The sequence below is a fragment of the Acinonyx jubatus genome, chromosome A3 (assembly GCF_027475565.1).
Source record: "Acinonyx jubatus isolate Ajub_Pintada_27869175 chromosome A3, VMU_Ajub_asm_v1.0, whole genome shotgun sequence".
In the NCBI taxonomy this organism is placed as follows: Eukaryota; Metazoa; Chordata; class Mammalia; order Carnivora; family Felidae; genus Acinonyx; species Acinonyx jubatus.
Genome location: NC_069388.1, coordinates 111,995,691 through 112,011,486, shown reverse-complemented (window position 1 = coordinate 112,011,486; position 15,796 = coordinate 111,995,691). Strand labels below are relative to the sequence as shown.

Sequence of the window (15,796 nt, the reverse complement as noted above, 5' to 3'; positions counted from 1 at the left end):
GGTCACAGTAATAGTCCTTATCTCAAGGGTTTTTGTGAAGATTAAATGAATTTTTAAGCATTTAAGTGTTTTACATGTAGTTAGTACTAGGTAAATAACTGTTTTCATATATGTTTATGTGTTTGCCATTTTCTTTATTACATTTTCATTTTGAAGTGCCTTGTCAACTTAATTTCTAAATTCTGGGAGATATGTCACTTTGGCAGCCCCCTTTATCTGCCTGTTGAATGATACTAAATTAAGTTTCTTACCTATGTAGTGTGCACTTGTATGTTTACCCATACTCTGTGTGCCTTTGTTGATAAAATTTTACTACACTGTAGGCGGTGAGCTTCATTTTCTCCAAATTGGAGGAGCTTGTGACGATATTGATGAAGCTGATATACTAGTGGATGGAGCTCTTTCTAAAGGAATAGAACCATCTTCAGAAGGTTCCAAACCTTTATCAAATCCTTCAAGTCCTGGCATTTCAGGTATGATACTGAGTTTTTAAATGACTCTTAAAACAGAAATTCTTGTGATGTTCAAAGGTTTCTGATTCTTACTTAAATAATCTTAAACATTCTTTCAGTTTTTACAGTCAACTGTTGGTTACTTAGTTGAGGGAATTCATTTCCTGGTTGCCATTCTTTTACTAGGCTTGATTTTGTTTATTATATGTCACTATTTTTTTCTGTAGTTAGAAATTGTTGTAAACATTAAAATAAAAAATGCTTTTTCACCTGTGGTAGGTTGGCCAATATTGGCCATGTCACCTAAGAGGCAAAAACACAATTTTGGCCATTAAGGAGCTTTTGGTGTAGTTAGGGAGGGAAGTAGCATGAAATAGAGGAGTTCATTAAGTGAGTATAAAATCAATGGAGTGGCTAATATTACTAATGTCACTACTGGAATTGAAAAGCTAAAAAAATACTCTCTCCCTGGGGCACGATATTCAGATTTTTGTTGCTCCATTGTGCATCATTACACAGGTTTGTTTTTGTTTGTTGTTCGTACGTCTTCTCCTATCTATGTTCTTTCTATACTGCCCTCCAGAGCTGCTTTTTCAGAAAAAGTAATGCTAATATGTTACTCCTGTTGAAATTCTAATTTGCTTTGTGGACTTCTTTGAAGTAACTCTATAATTTTATTCTCTGTGTTTAGTTACAATAAATTTTTCATGATTTCTTAAGTATATGATTCCATTTCATGCTGTTTACATGTTACCCTGAACTCTTCTTTGTGCTTCCACAGTTAATGCTGTTAGTGCTGTTAATGTTTTACCCTTAGCTCTTAACACATTTTATTCCCTAAGCTTTTAGCTTGTAAGTATTTATTTGCCATCAGTATAGCTTTGCCTTTTTAAAATTACTTCTTTATGAAGTAAAAAAGGGCAGATGTTATGTTCTTACTGATGCTTAGCATTTTGTTTTGTAAATAACAAAGTCTAAAAGTTATTTATTGGTTTGATACAGATTTGGCTTGCCTTTCAGCACTACTTTTGTTGCCCTTATTAACTTAGGGCTGGTTAGATCTCAGTCAGGACTATTTTTTCTCTTTATTTTTATTTTTATTTTTGAGAGAACACACAAGCAGGGGAGAAGGCTAGAAGGGGGAAGCAAGAGAGAGAGAGAGAGAGAGAGAGAGAGAGAGAGAATATCTTAAGCAGACTCTATGCTCAGCACAGAGCCCAACTCATGGCTCGATCCCACAACCCTGGGGTCATGACTTGAGCTGATATCAAGAGTTGGATGCTCAACCGACTGAGCCGCCCAGGCACCCCAGTCAAGGCTCTTCTAACAGGTTGAGTTTGGGTTTGTCCAGTAAGAGGTACCCTGTCTGCAATCTAAAATATTCAAGTGGATTTTCATTGTGGCCATTATGTAGTCAGTGCTAGTTTCTTCATTTGCCTGTAGATCTCTTAGCTCTCATTAATAACTCTCAAGAGAGGCACCTGGGTGGCTCATTTGGTTAAGTGTCCAACTCTTGGTTTTGGCTCAAATCCTGATCTCACAGTTTCGTGAGTTTGAGCCCCATGTCTGGCTCTTTGCTGGCAGCGCAGACCCTGCTTGGGTTTTTCTCTCTTCCTCTCTCTCTCTCTACCCCTCCTCTATTTGACCTGTCTCTGTCTTTCTGAAAAATTAAAAAAAAAAAAAAATATATATATATACACACACACACACACACACACACATGCATATATATATACACACACACACATATATGTACATATACGTGTGTGTGTGTATATATATATACACACACACACACATATATATATGTGTGTGTGTATGTATATATATAACACCTTTCAGGATTTTTGCAGTTGTTGTAATTGATTAGACAAAACACAGATTAAAACTACTTTGTTTTAAAAACCTATTTCAAATTCAATATTTACTGTTGTTAAGGAGTTGATTTATTGGTGGACCAGCCATTCACCCTTGACATCCTGACATCTCTAGTGGAGCTAACCCGCTTTGAGACTTTGACCCCACGGTTTTCAGCCACTGTTCCTCCATGCTGGGTAGAAGTTCAGCAAGAACAGCAGCAAAGGAGGCATCCTCAACATTTACATCAGCAACACCACGGAGATGCTGCTCAGCATACTAGAACTTGGAAGCTACAGACTGACAGGTAAAACATTGTTTCAGGGTATTAAATTTTAAGTCTACATTATATATTTGTTAGAGGCAACATAAAATTCTTAAATATATTGTTTCTCTTAACTTTTTCTATTAATAACTTTTTTCTTTTCATTTGTCACCTTAATTTTGGAAATTTCTATATTCTTAGTTGTAGGATAAAATAGTGAGAGTAATCCACCATTGCAATTAGTTTGGTCACTCAGTTCACAAGTTGATTTACTAGATAGATAAATGGTTGCTTTGTGCAGTCACTCCTGTAGACACTAGTAATATGGTTGTCGTTGGAATTTCTATCCTAGTGGGGATAGAAAGACAGTAAGCTGTCAGCGCAGAGCGTGGTGTGGGGCTCGATCCCACAGACCGTGAGATCATGACCTAAGCCAAGGGCAAGAGTCAGACACTTAACTGACTGAGCCACCCACACGCCCCAAGAAGTTCTTGTTTTAAAATGCAGATTCCTGGGACCCCACTCATAGATTTCGGGTGTGGCTCAGGAATCTGCAGACAATTCTGATGCATAATGCTCCATAGTGTAAGAAACAGGGTTTATTATAATGTTCAGTTCACAGGGTAGGTGTCACTTTCTAAGGTAAGATCAATTATTGTGCTAAGATTAACCTCTCTTTTGGGAGCTGCTTGTCTTCTCTCTTGATCCCATTGAGAGGCACTGAGTTTTGTTGGAGGCTGCAAATCCAAGAATATGAAAAGTGTTAATGACAATGTGGTTTTGGTCAGCGAAAGATTTTTGCTGTATTTAGCATTTTCCCCCTTATTTGACAGCAATAGCTGGGATGAACATGTGTTTGAACTGGTTCTACCTAAAGCCTGTATGGTTGGACATGTGGACTTCAAATTTGTTTTGAACTCAAACATCACCAATATTCCGCAGATACAAGTGACACTGCTGAAAAATAAAGCTCCGGGCTTAGGGAAAGTCAATGGTAAGAATGAATCAGAATTTATATTTGAAGATTTTGCAGTTTATTTCTTTAAAAAACAAACAAACTGATTTTCAACTTGATTGTCTAGGTTTCATATCCCTCCCCTGCCTCCTCTCTGCTCTCTCCCCAACCCCCATATTTGTTTTCTGCTCTGCTCCTGGTCGTTTTATTTTAGAAAAAGTTACTTCTAGAACATTTTAGAGGTTTTTGGTAGTTCAGTATTGTATGGAAATGCATAAACTGGAATAATGTAATTATGCTATTTGGGAAATTCAGTTAGTTCCTTTCTAAATTAGTTTCACTTTCATCACTACTAGACTTACATGTTTTTCTTCCTACGTGGAGACCCAATTGGGAAAAGAACTTTGTTAATGAAGTCATATACTCTCAAGACTATTGGTGAAACTCAGCCTTTCACATAATGCCAGAAATACACCCAACTTTATTCTTTATTTGCTTTTTTTTTTTTTTTTACACAAGTTCAGACTTTGGTATTTTGAGTTTGTTGAATAGATTGTACACATGTAACATGTTGGGAACTAGACGTTACTGTCTGGTGTTTACTGCTTAATCGGTCAATTTAAAAGGCTGTAGATAATTTCATATTACCATATCACATGGCTGCTTTACACCAGGGGGTAGAAACAATGAAACACGAAAAATTCCTTATTTTCAAAAATACGTGTGTGTGTGGGGGGGGGTGCATTTTTTTTGAATCATGACAGATTCTATTTTAATTGGGTCTAGGATTTAGGCACTGGTGTTTTGAAAACTGTGCAGGTGTTTGTACTCTGCAGCCTAGGGTATGAACTTTTAGTTTAGTTGCCAGCACATTATTTCTCAGGTGAATATTGAATTCCATTAAAAGAGAGAATAGTGTATGAAACAATGGGACCTAATTTTTTTCTTCTTCTGACAACCATTTTGTAGCATCTGTGATAAAAATCACAGTAGTTCCCAATATAACAAGGTTTTAGAATTTCAGGCACATAAATTATTGATATTAAGCAAAATTAAGTTTACTAATATTTTTATCCTCTAGAAACAGCAGTAGATAGGCAGATCACCTTTCCTTTGTCTCCAGCTCTTAACATTGAAGTGGAACAAAATGGGAAACCGTCCCTGGTTGATTTGAATGAAGAAATGCAGCACATGGATGTAGAGGAATCACAGTGTGAGTGAAATTACAGAGCTGTTGTCCATGACAGTAAAAGGAATAGTGATCCAAAATGCATCATGTTGGGCAAAGATTTCCTTATGGCTTGCAAAAACATGGTTTTAAAAATACAATTAAAAAATAACCTGTAATTCCGCTTTGGCAATATGCTTTAACTTTCAGCTCATCTTTGTGAACACAGCTGCGCTAATACTTGCATTCTTGTTTTTTAATATCCCAAGATTTAAAATCATGTCATGGTTTTATAATATTTTTGGAAAATCAAGGTGAATGTAAATAATATGGGAATGGAAAGCAACATATGTCAGATATGTGAAAATATATCAGATCTTTGACTATATTTCCTTAGCATGATAGTGAATTCTTACTTGAACACATTCGAATTATGGTATATTGTGTGGTGGTATCATAAATGGGATAGATATTTGCTTATTACTTATTTTTAAATTATAAGCTAATTTAAAAGAAAATGATGTTTTTTTCTTTTTAGGTCTTAGATTGTGTCCATTTTTAGAAGATCACAAAGAAGACATTCTGTGTGGACCAGTATGGCTTGCTAGTGGCCTTGATCTCTCAGGGCATGCTGGGATGTTGACATTAACAAGCCCCAAACTTGTTAAAGGTGAAGTAACATATTTTACGAAAGCAGGATAGATAATGCCACAAATGTGAAATAGATTTTTTTAAACTGGTCTCACAAAACTAAGATACTTTTTTGTTTGGGATTTGCATTAATAGTTGCACCAGTTTCCTGATAACTGAGGTCCCTTCTTCTCAGAAGTGACTCTGATACTACTTTCTGTGTTTTGGAGGTTTCAGTACTTTTTGAGAAAGCATAAAAAAAATGAATATTTGCAGACTTAGTGTGATATAGCAGAGCTTTTTTGAGTAACCAGGTGACATGTTCTGGCATGGTTGCCTTTCCCGTCAACTTAGAGTTCTCTGTCTTGATTTGTTGTATTTTATTTATTTATTTTTATTGTTGTAATATTTCCTCTTGAGGGTTTTTATAGAAGAGTTTTGATAACATCAGATGTAATTATTGAGTTTCTCACATATACACATTTTAATTAATGTGTATTTAAAAGTAATTGGCTCTTATGTAGATGATAGATATTACAGTAGCAGGATGTTTATATATCAGCCTTCATTTCCCAGTAAATTAAAAAAGCCAACAAAGTACCTACCTTGATTATTAAAGTAAGTTTGGATGTGGGATGGGATGTGGTGATCCTTCCTCAAACCAGAAAGTACCTCACCACCTAAATAACAACGGTTTTCATTTGTGTACATTCCCTTCGTAGTAGCTGTCCGCATTTACACATTTACCGTTAGATGCATAGTATGTGTTGTATACGAGTTTTAATGTGCTCTCTTGACTACAGCTCATTCATTCATTAAGTTTATGACCTCCTGTGGTGTGTTATGCTACGTGCTGGGGTACAGCAGTGAGCAAGACTAATAAGATCTCTCGTATTGCTGAGAGTATAACTTAGCTTTTGTTGAATGAGACTGTGAAACGTAAATTTGTATATGAATATAAAGATGTTGGCTTTGACAAAATGGAGGGTGGAATTATATGACATGTATTTCAAAAGACTAAATTGAAAAGTGTTAACTTTCCTAGAATTTACTGAAGATGGTTTTTTTTTCCTTTCCAAATTCTCCAGAAATCTTTGGTACTGGAGAAAATGATTGCTAAATTTTTAGAGTAAAAGGAAAATCTGGGTCAAAGAGGTTTGGAAAAAGAAAACAGAGAGGGAGGGTCTTGTCAGATACTAAAACAAAGAGTAATAACACAACAATAAGATTATAACAGTGTAATGTTAGCACAGAAGGCAGGTGGATCAGTGGAAAACAACAAAGGTAGCTTTTGTAATTACAGAAGGATTTAATACCTGTGAGATAACAATAGGCTGATGGTTTACTGGTGAGTGTATTAATTTGAGGTTATTTTTGCAGTATATTTTATATATGGATTGTGTGGTATGATCTCAGTTTAGTTAAAAGGAAGCAAAATGTACTGGTGATAGTAACGACCAGTATTTATTGAGTGCTCTCTTTGTGCCATGCACAATTGTGTTTTAGGTACTTTTGAGGTAGGTACCCTTATTCCCATTTTACATTTGAAGGAACTGAACCACAGGAGATTATCGGGCACATGTCTAATAAATAACTGAGCCATTATTCAGACCCAGGTCGTGACGCCAAAGCCTGTGCTTTTTGTGCTCATGTATATGTGCGTATGTCTGTGTGCGTGTGTGTGTAAGAGGACCGGATGCATTCACAGAATGATACCTTCCATTATCGATCAGTGGTGCTCACTGAAAGGTAGTTTTATCTTTGTGTTTTTCCCATAGTTGATAAAATGTTATTAAAATGTATCATTTCGCCAGGGAAAGATATGCAAAATGTTTGTAACATTTAGTCAGAATTTTCTGTCTTCTGTTGTATAGCCCCTGTGCTTTTTGTTATTTTGCTACCAACATATGAAGGTTATTCAGTGATTAGACTCAATAATTTGAAAATTTGTGGAATTAATTACATAACTTGCTCTGTTAAGGTGAAAAACAATTCGTTCTTTTGGTGATTTGGTTATTTTTCCCATTCTGTGTTGGCTCCTCTAGGTATGGCAGGAGGAAAATACCGTTCCTTTTTAATCCACGTCAAGGCAGTAAATGAAAGAGGAACCGATGAGATCTGTAATGGTGGTATTCGCCCGGTAGTAAGACTTCCATCCTTAAAACACCAGAGTAACAAGGGTTATTCACTTGCTTCACTCTTGGCAAAAGTTGCAGCAGGCAAGGTATGAAGCTGTGCCATTTTGAACTACAGCAGTGCTATTATAGACATGGTGGACAAGATCTGACACACTCTTGAAGTAGTATGACCCTTTATTGATTTTTTAATAGGCACTTTGTTTATACTTTTTCCTTGCAGTGACTGACTTTAAATATACAATTAAGAAGAATCTATTTTGAATTAACTGTAAGCAAGCGTTTATAAAGTATGCTCAGCAGACTAATTGTTAGCAGATATTTCCCTTTATAATTGTTTTAGACCATAATACCTCTTTGTTTAGGTTTTAGAGTTTGTTTCTATGTCCTTTACTGGTAACTCACCACTTTTTTTTGGGTAAACATTTGGGAGGATGCAGGAAGAGAAGTTGGGGAGTAATGTTAGAGATGAATCCTAATTTCAAGGTTGATTTTCTGCAACTAGCTGTGTACCATGCAGTCTCTTCATAATTGTCTAATCTTGGATTTTCCTGAACTCTGGAGATTTTTGTTTCTCTATCATCATTATTCATAAGCAACAATAGCAATATTAGTAACACCAATCATCTTATATTTGTATAGGTCTTCCAATTTTTCAAGGACTTCTGTGTACTTTATCTGATTTAATCCTCAAAATAACTCTGAGGTAGGCAGAGCAGGTGCTATTATTATCTCCATTTTTCATATTGAAAGTGAGTGAACCTTGGAGATGGGGAGCTGTCATATTTCATATCGCTTCTAAGTGCTGTGGCTGGGACTTGGACTCAGGACTTTGGCTTTCTAATCTATAATCATTGGGTTATTGCCTTTAAAACAGCCACTTTGTTTTTTCCCCGTTATAAATACTGGGGGAAATTAGTCATTTACTGAATATGAGGGTAAAAGCTTTCATTTTAATTTGATATTTCTGTTTTGATAGTCATAATACAGTTATTTTCCTTTTTAAAAAAACTTTATTTAAATGGTAAATGCTTTTTTAGTTTCATTTGTTTGTTCATTGAGTTATTTGTTTTTGTATGTTTAGGAAAAATCATCTAACGTTAAGAATGAAAATTCAAGTAGCGCCCGCAAATCTGAGAACCTCCGGGGCTGTGACTTACTGCAAGAGGTCTCAGTCACCATTCGAAGATTTAAGAAAACTTCAATTTCTAAGGAAAGGTAACCTCATTTCCTTCTTCTGCTATTCTCTTGGTAATAAATATACAAAGGATGAATTCTAATAAACGTTAACACACACACGTAAAATGGAAAAAAAAATTTTTTTTATGTTTATTTATGTGAGAGACAAAGTGTGAGCGGGGGACGGGCAGGGCGGGGGCAGAGAGACAGGGAGTCACGGAACCTGAAGCAGGCTCCAGGCTCTGAGCTGTTAGCACAGAGCCCGACATGGGGCTTGAACTCAGTAACCTCGAGTTCATGACTGAGCCAAAGTTGGACGCTTAACAAACTGAACCACCCAGGCATCCCACACATAAAATTTTTAAATCTTTTACTTGAAAATTTTTGTTTGGTCTCCATTTCACTTAAGTATTTGTAATCTCAATGAGGGTATGAATTATTTTCCTACTTCATTGGTTTATTGTACAGTGCTTGGTATATACCAGGAATATAATATTTGTAGAACGAGGAAAGACATAAATATAATTTGAAGGTTTATTCACTCTTTGTCAGAATATAGTACATTATTGTAAACTTCATTTCTTTTAAAACTTTCTATAAACGAAGTATTGCTTATATGTTGTTTTGACCTTTTAATACCATAACCTTAAATTAATAGGTCAACATTCCATTGTTAATATTTAATTTTCAAAAACATATTTTAAATTGTGATATTCATGATTTCAAATAACCAGGTTGTGGTAGGTTTAGTCATAACTGTTCTATTTTGGTTGTTAATGTGTTTATATCTTCTGTTTTTTAGAGTGCAACGATGTGCTATGTTACAGTTTTCAGAATTTCACGAGAAGCTTCTTAACACTCTTTGTAGAAAAGCAGATGATGGCCAAATCACAGAACATGCCCAGAGCCTTGTGTTGGATACCCTTTGTTGGTTAGCTGGAGTACATTCGAATGGACCTGGAAGGTTAATAATTAAGATTTTACTAACAACTGATGATAACTATTTGGAGATTATGAGTAGAAGTTCAAGATGAGTCTAAACATCTGCTATTGTTTTGCAGCTCCAAAGAAGGAAATGAGAGCCTGCTTTCAAAAACACGAAAATGTCTTTCAGACATTGTGCGTGTATGCTTCTTTGAGGCGGGACGCAGCATAGCCCATAAGTGTGCCCGATTTCTAGCCTTGTGCATTAGGTTAGTGGTTTTTTAAGTTGAAAGTACACTTTGTAGGTGCAGCTATAGTTTGATAGGTGATGCTGTGTCTGTAGTGTAATTTGATACTTGGTGAATGAATGTATAACAGAAGAATTTTCATAAGTTAAAAAAATCTCGAAAGTTGATGAGGGTTACTCAGTCTTTTTTTTTTTTTTTTTTAAATATTTATTTATTTTTGAGAGCGAGAGCGTGCCAGATGGCCTTATGTGAGGCTCAAACTCATGAACCAGAAGATCGTGACCTGAGGCAAAGTCAGATGGTTAACCACCTGAGCTACCTGGGTGCCCAAGATTCTTGGTTTTTTTTTTGTTGTTGTTGTTTTTTAAGTTTATTTACTTATTTTCAGAGAGAGAAAAAACACGAACAGGGGAAGGGTAGGGGAGGGGCTGGGGAGGGGAGAGAATTCCAAGGTCAACGTGAGGCCCAGTGTGGCGCTTGAACTCTGGAACAAACTCTGATATCATGATATGAGCTGAAATCAAGAGTTGGATGCTAAACCGACTGAACCACTCAGGTGCCCTGAGGATTATTGAGATTCTAAGAAAGAATTTTAGGTTTTTAGGGGGAAAATGTCGACTTGCATAAGTCTTTTAATAAAAGAAGTCTACCAGGCTTCTTTACCTATTGGTAGCATTTTGGGAAGTTTTGTAAGGGGAACCCTTCCCCCACTTTTTATCTTCCCTGATTGTCGTTTGATTCTTCACCTGAGGCATTATTCCCTGTTACGTGACATTCTTACCAGGTTTATTTGTAACATTGTGTAGACCTTTCTTCTAGACCCTGAGACTTAAACCATCTAGGAAATGTTTAAAAACTGATAGTCAGTAATGCCTATGCCTGCTTGTTAATCCTTTTTGGTGAAGAGAATGGTTTAATGCAAAGGAAAACCGTGACAAAGACCTTCAGTATAATCAGTCCTTGTGTTCTTTCTGCATGTATATGGGGCTTTAAGGCAGATTTTTCTTGTAATCTGTATGAATACATTTTAAAATTTAGTTTTAGGTACTACAGCATGTTTAGGATTGAATTTAGACATTGGGTGATACATTTAAGTTTTTTTCTTCTAAATTTTTTCAGTAATGGCAAATGTGACCCGTGTCAACCAGGATTTGGATCTGTTCTGTTGAAGGCCTTACTTGAGAATATGTCATTTTTACCTGCAGCAGCAACTGGTGGTATGTGAAATTAGTTTACTCACAAATAACAGTAGTCATAGGAAATATCTCACAATATATTTGAGATTATGTAGTCAACATTTTCCCCTCAGTTAGCCCCTCTTTTTTCTCTAGCTTCTCTAAGGGTTGGCAGATTGTGAGAAGGTGGGCAGATACTCTGTTCAGTAATACTGCTTGGAAAAGTGGGAGAGTTAAGTAAATAGCAAGTCGTCTCAATTCATACATTTTCTATACCTCATTCAAATTGTTGAGTTGTTTGGTTGTTCACAGACTATAGATCACATCTTCCCAAATTTGCTAAAATGCCAGCAGGTGCAGAGAGATGACCTAAGGAAAATGGTCCGTGCGTGTATTGTGTGTGGTTGCTGGGACTTTGGCAAACTAGAAAAGGGGCCAGTAGGTTTTTAAAGCACCTGAAGACTGTAAACATGCAATTCAAGAATGAATGTAGAAAAAGAAAAGAATGAATGTAGTTATCAAGTAGCACTTTATAAAGCAGTCCCCCTAAAATAGCACATATATAAAGCAATAAAAATTTTACAAGTATTTTCAATGTTTTGTGCCATTTTAGTTGCTATAAAGAGCTACTAATTTGTCCTTCTAAACCTAACATTATCTTTTTGTAGACATTTTTTACAGTCTTTTGTTTAATAATCAGTTTATTCAACAAGTTGTCTCAATGAGATAAATATATTTCACAAGGATTTGATCTTTGTGGTATTATAGAAAAAAACTGTTCAAAGTTAGTTGATAAGTGGTTATATTATCATTAATTTGGATAAAGAATCTATTTATATTTTCCTTGAACATATTTTGTGTAAAATGGTTACCTTTTATGTTCTACAGAGTAGGATGTTTTGGACTTGGTCACTCACTTTAATAGTCTTTGCAGTTTAAAATTGTTTTTTTTTTGAGGATGGTCTTCAAGATAGGATGCTTAAATTCTGGGGTGTACTTAGATATCTCAAATTTTACAGAAGAGCCTTAGAATACACCATGATGATCATCTTTTGAGCTGTGTTGGTCTGTGTCTAACTGGCGGTATAGCATAACTATATTTACTTGCTAGGAGCTCATTGCCATCCATTGTTTTTGAAAATTATAGTATAAACCAAACAGTATTTCAGGGAGGATCGTTTGGAAGACTTTTCTGTACTTCTCCAGCTATTCTAAAATGTCCCTCAGAGTCATCTCAAGTTAGTGAAAACCTGAATGACTAGGTTGACTTGATAAACTTCTTAAAAAATGGGAGATTCCCTGTCACTGTCCTCTTAGAGTCCTCCAAAGAGGTGGTCCTTCTTTGTAAGTTGTTTCGTAAGGGGACTTAACTGATAAATATGTAATATGATGTTCTCTTTGTTAGAGAAAAATGAGGAAAAGAAACATTGATTTGCTTTTATTGTTTTCAGGTTCTGTCTATTGGTATTTTGTCTTACTGAATTATGTTAAAGATGAAGATTTGGCTGGGTGCAGTACAGCTTGTGCATCTTTGCTTACTGCTGTGTCCAAACAGTTACAGGACAGGCTAACGCCAATGGAAGCTTTACTTCAGACAAGGTATTTTAATATACGTAGTGACTAATAATGGATCTTTCAGGATATGATACCAGCTTTGCACAGAATTGCTAAAATATATATTTGCCTGCAACAATTTAATAAATGCTTTTCCTTTTTCTAAGTATTAGTCTAAGGTTTTCTTTTCCTCTATTTTCTCTGAAATAATTCCTTTTAACAATTTTGAAAGTCCTGAAGATGAGTATTCAGAGGACTAATTGTATTAAAATACTTAAAAGTGGTGTTTCTTGTTAATTGAAGAAGCATAAGATAATTTCTCTACTGTTCAAACTTTGTGGTTGAAGTTATATAAATCGCTTACAGGCCTTAACTATTATTCTTCATCTGCTGGTTGATTTTTCTAAAAACTTCCAATATAATGAAACAAATAGCTAATGGTTAGATTTGAGTTCTTGCCTGATCTTCAGTATTTGAAGTATTTTTATTTTACATGATGATTTTTTAATCTTTTTAGAGGAGAAATCTTGATTTTGATCAGATTTTACTCAAAGCCTTTGTACTTTCTGCTGAGTCAATGTAATTAATGATGGAGTTGAGGGAAGGGTGCCTGATATGTCTTCCTTGCCTCAGTCTGCAGATGAAGATTCAATCTTGGTTCATTAGCTACCAGTTTATTGGAATCACATTTGTTGAGTCTCTGGCACCACATCTTCTGGAGTATAGGTTTCCAGGGAACATAACTGAGATTCACTGAATTTAGTGGGTTAAATCTGGTTAGTGTTTCCTTTTGCCCTGTGTCAAACTGCTTTCAAATGGAAGTAAATAGGTAATTTGTTAATTAGATGGCCAACAGGAAAATTGTTAGGACATTATTTTATTTTTCAGATATGGATTATATAGCTCACCATTTGATCCAGTCCTCTTTGATTTGGAAATGAGCGGCTCTTCTTGTAAAAATGTGTACAACAGCAGCATTGGTGTCCAGTCAGATGAAATTGATTTATCAGATGTCCTTTCAGGTAGTAACATAAAGGAATTTCTGAATTTTATTTCTTCTATTTAAGCTATCATTGACTTAATAGATTGTAGTTACGACATTCTGTTTTTAAAAACTAAAATTCTTCAGAAGTTAACATCTGTGAATCATGAAACTGCCTTTGTTTCTTAACTCCCCTCTCAGAAAAATTACTGAAGTTATTTTTGCAAGGGTTGTTTTGTTTGTTTTTTTGTGTTTCCTTGCATGTCAGTATGACTTTAATGCTCATAAGAGACTATTTAAAATTTGATTATTTGTTGTAGCCTTTCAGTTTTATTTGGTATGCCTTTGATGTCCCCAAAATTAAAGAATAGTTTCATATATCAAAAATAAAAATTAATGTATATTTATTATAATAAGTAAAGATGCAGAAAGAAAAATAATTTTCTGTATCTACTGGCATACTCAGATAAACTTTGTACAGTGTTACATGTATTCTTGTTTACATTTCTGAAAGAATGCTTTTAGGATTGAGTGTATAACACTGTATAACCTTTCCAAGTGCTATAAATTTGGTGTTTATCTAGTTTTGTTAAATAAGGCAATGACTATTTTATTTTTTGTTTTCTTCCATTTGAACTTACTACAAGTGTTGCTAATAAACCACAATGTTAGAATTTTTGGTAAATATATTAAGATAATTACCACATTAAATAGAAGTAAATTTTGGGGTTAATTTCAGTTTCTTTTACTTTAAAAGATGAATTGCGAGAAAAAGCACATGAGAAAAATCAAATACAGAAATGTAAATAATATGTGAAGTGCCTAAATTCCAACCTTTCCACCGTCTTAGATTACCTTTGGTAACAGGATGTTTAGCTGTGTAGACTTGTTTGCTACACGTGTTCATGAACATTTTTAATGAAAGAGATCATACTTACTGGTCTGTTACTTGCTTTTTAATGGTTTATGTTGCTGTGGATGTATGTGTCTTCCTCTGTTTGATGACTTAGGCTCTATTTTATGCTGCTCTATCTCTGTCCAAGTGACACATTAGTTTATGAGTGGAATTCAGAGGAACGGCTAGAACTAGATGTATAGGTGTCTTTCTGTATACCAGATTCAGAATGGAGAGAGTGTAAGGAGAAGACCATAAAGCTCAGGTCAAGCCAGGGAACAAATTCGCTAGAGTAGCACATTCCATAAAGAAGACCCAGAAGAAGGGACTTAGAAATCATGACCTAAGTCTCCATATCATTGTCTCGTTATTTTATTCCTCGGTATTGGTCCATGTGCAGTATTTGTTTTCTCAGTTAATGGCATCACTGGCACAAATCAGAAATCTGAATGTCATCCTTGATACCTCTTTCTCAGCCTCCACAGTGAGGCTGTCAACAGTGAGGCTGTCTCTTTTTACACCATCATATATTTCAAATCTATTCTCTTACCCCCCGTGATCACATGATTACAGGAAAGCCAGTCATCTTGAATATGGACTACAATAATAGTGTTCTAACTGGTCTTTCTGCATTGCTCTTGTCTAACCATCTCCCACGCACCTCCCGTCTGGCAACTGTCAGTTTGTTCTCTGTAGTTCAAAGTCTGTTTCTTGGTTTGCCTCTCTATTTTATTCCCTATGATTGTTTCCTTTGTTTCTTTCTTAAATTGTACATATGAGTGGAAGTCATATGGTATTTGTCTTTCTGTAACTTACTTCGCTTAACATAATACTTTCTAGCTCCATTCATGTTGCAGATAGCAAGATCTCATTCTTTTTTATGGCTGAGTAATATTCGTGTGTGTGTGTGTGTGTGTGTGTACGTACATATGTATGTACATACCCCACATCTTCTTCCATTAATCAGTCGATGGACATTTGGCTCTTGTCGATCATCTGTTGTAAACATCGGGGTGCTGCATGTATCTCTCTGAATTAGTATTTTTGTATTCTTTGGGTAAATACCTACTACTGCAAATGCTGGGTTGTGGGGTAAGCACTTTTTTTTTTAATTGTATGATTAGTTGTTTAATGCCTACTAACCTATTAACACCAAATATGTGTTTCATGAGACTGAGGCCTGTCTTTTTTTTAATGCATTTCCTATGTCTTGTATTAAGTAAGCGCTCAATAAATACTTTTTTTTTTTAAATATGTAAGGTCCTATGGTGTGCACCAGTGAAATGTTAGAGAACATGGTCATGACAATTTAGTCTTACATTTAATCCTTCAGATGTTACTAGCTTTTGTATCTCCCCATTCTTTCCATCTTTGGTT

The 15,796-nt window shown here is 35.3% G+C and overlaps 1 protein-coding gene across 13 annotated transcripts in view; it reads left to right on the top strand.

Annotated features, from left to right (window-relative positions):
- BIRC6 (baculoviral IAP repeat containing 6) overlaps positions 1 to 15,796 on the top strand; it is a 221,939-nt gene that overhangs the window by 59,766 nt on the left and 146,377 nt on the right. For 9 of the 13 annotated variants that reach the window (XR_003412372.2, XM_027033512.2, XM_027033513.2 and 6 more), the window contains exons 11-22: positions 324 to 473; positions 2,391 to 2,616; positions 3,408 to 3,568; positions 4,611 to 4,742; positions 5,236 to 5,367; positions 7,373 to 7,551; positions 8,547 to 8,680; positions 9,444 to 9,605; positions 9,703 to 9,834; positions 10,933 to 11,030; positions 12,440 to 12,587; positions 13,431 to 13,564. Coding sequence is in view for 12 of the 13 variants with exons in the window: in XM_027033512.2 (XP_026889313.2) it covers positions 324 to 473; positions 2,391 to 2,616; positions 3,408 to 3,568; positions 4,611 to 4,742; positions 5,236 to 5,367; positions 7,373 to 7,551; positions 8,547 to 8,680; positions 9,444 to 9,605; positions 9,703 to 9,834; positions 10,933 to 11,030; positions 12,440 to 12,587; positions 13,431 to 13,564 (1,788 nt within the window). In the remaining variant the exon portion in view is untranslated. The remainder of the gene's footprint in view (positions 1 to 323; positions 474 to 2,390; positions 2,617 to 3,407; positions 3,569 to 4,610; positions 4,743 to 5,235; positions 5,368 to 7,372; positions 7,552 to 8,546; positions 8,681 to 9,443; positions 9,606 to 9,702; positions 9,835 to 10,932; positions 11,031 to 12,439; positions 12,588 to 13,430; positions 13,565 to 15,796) is intronic. The other 4 variants (XM_027033515.2, XM_027033516.2, XM_027033514.2 and 1 more) reach the window with 2 other exon arrangements.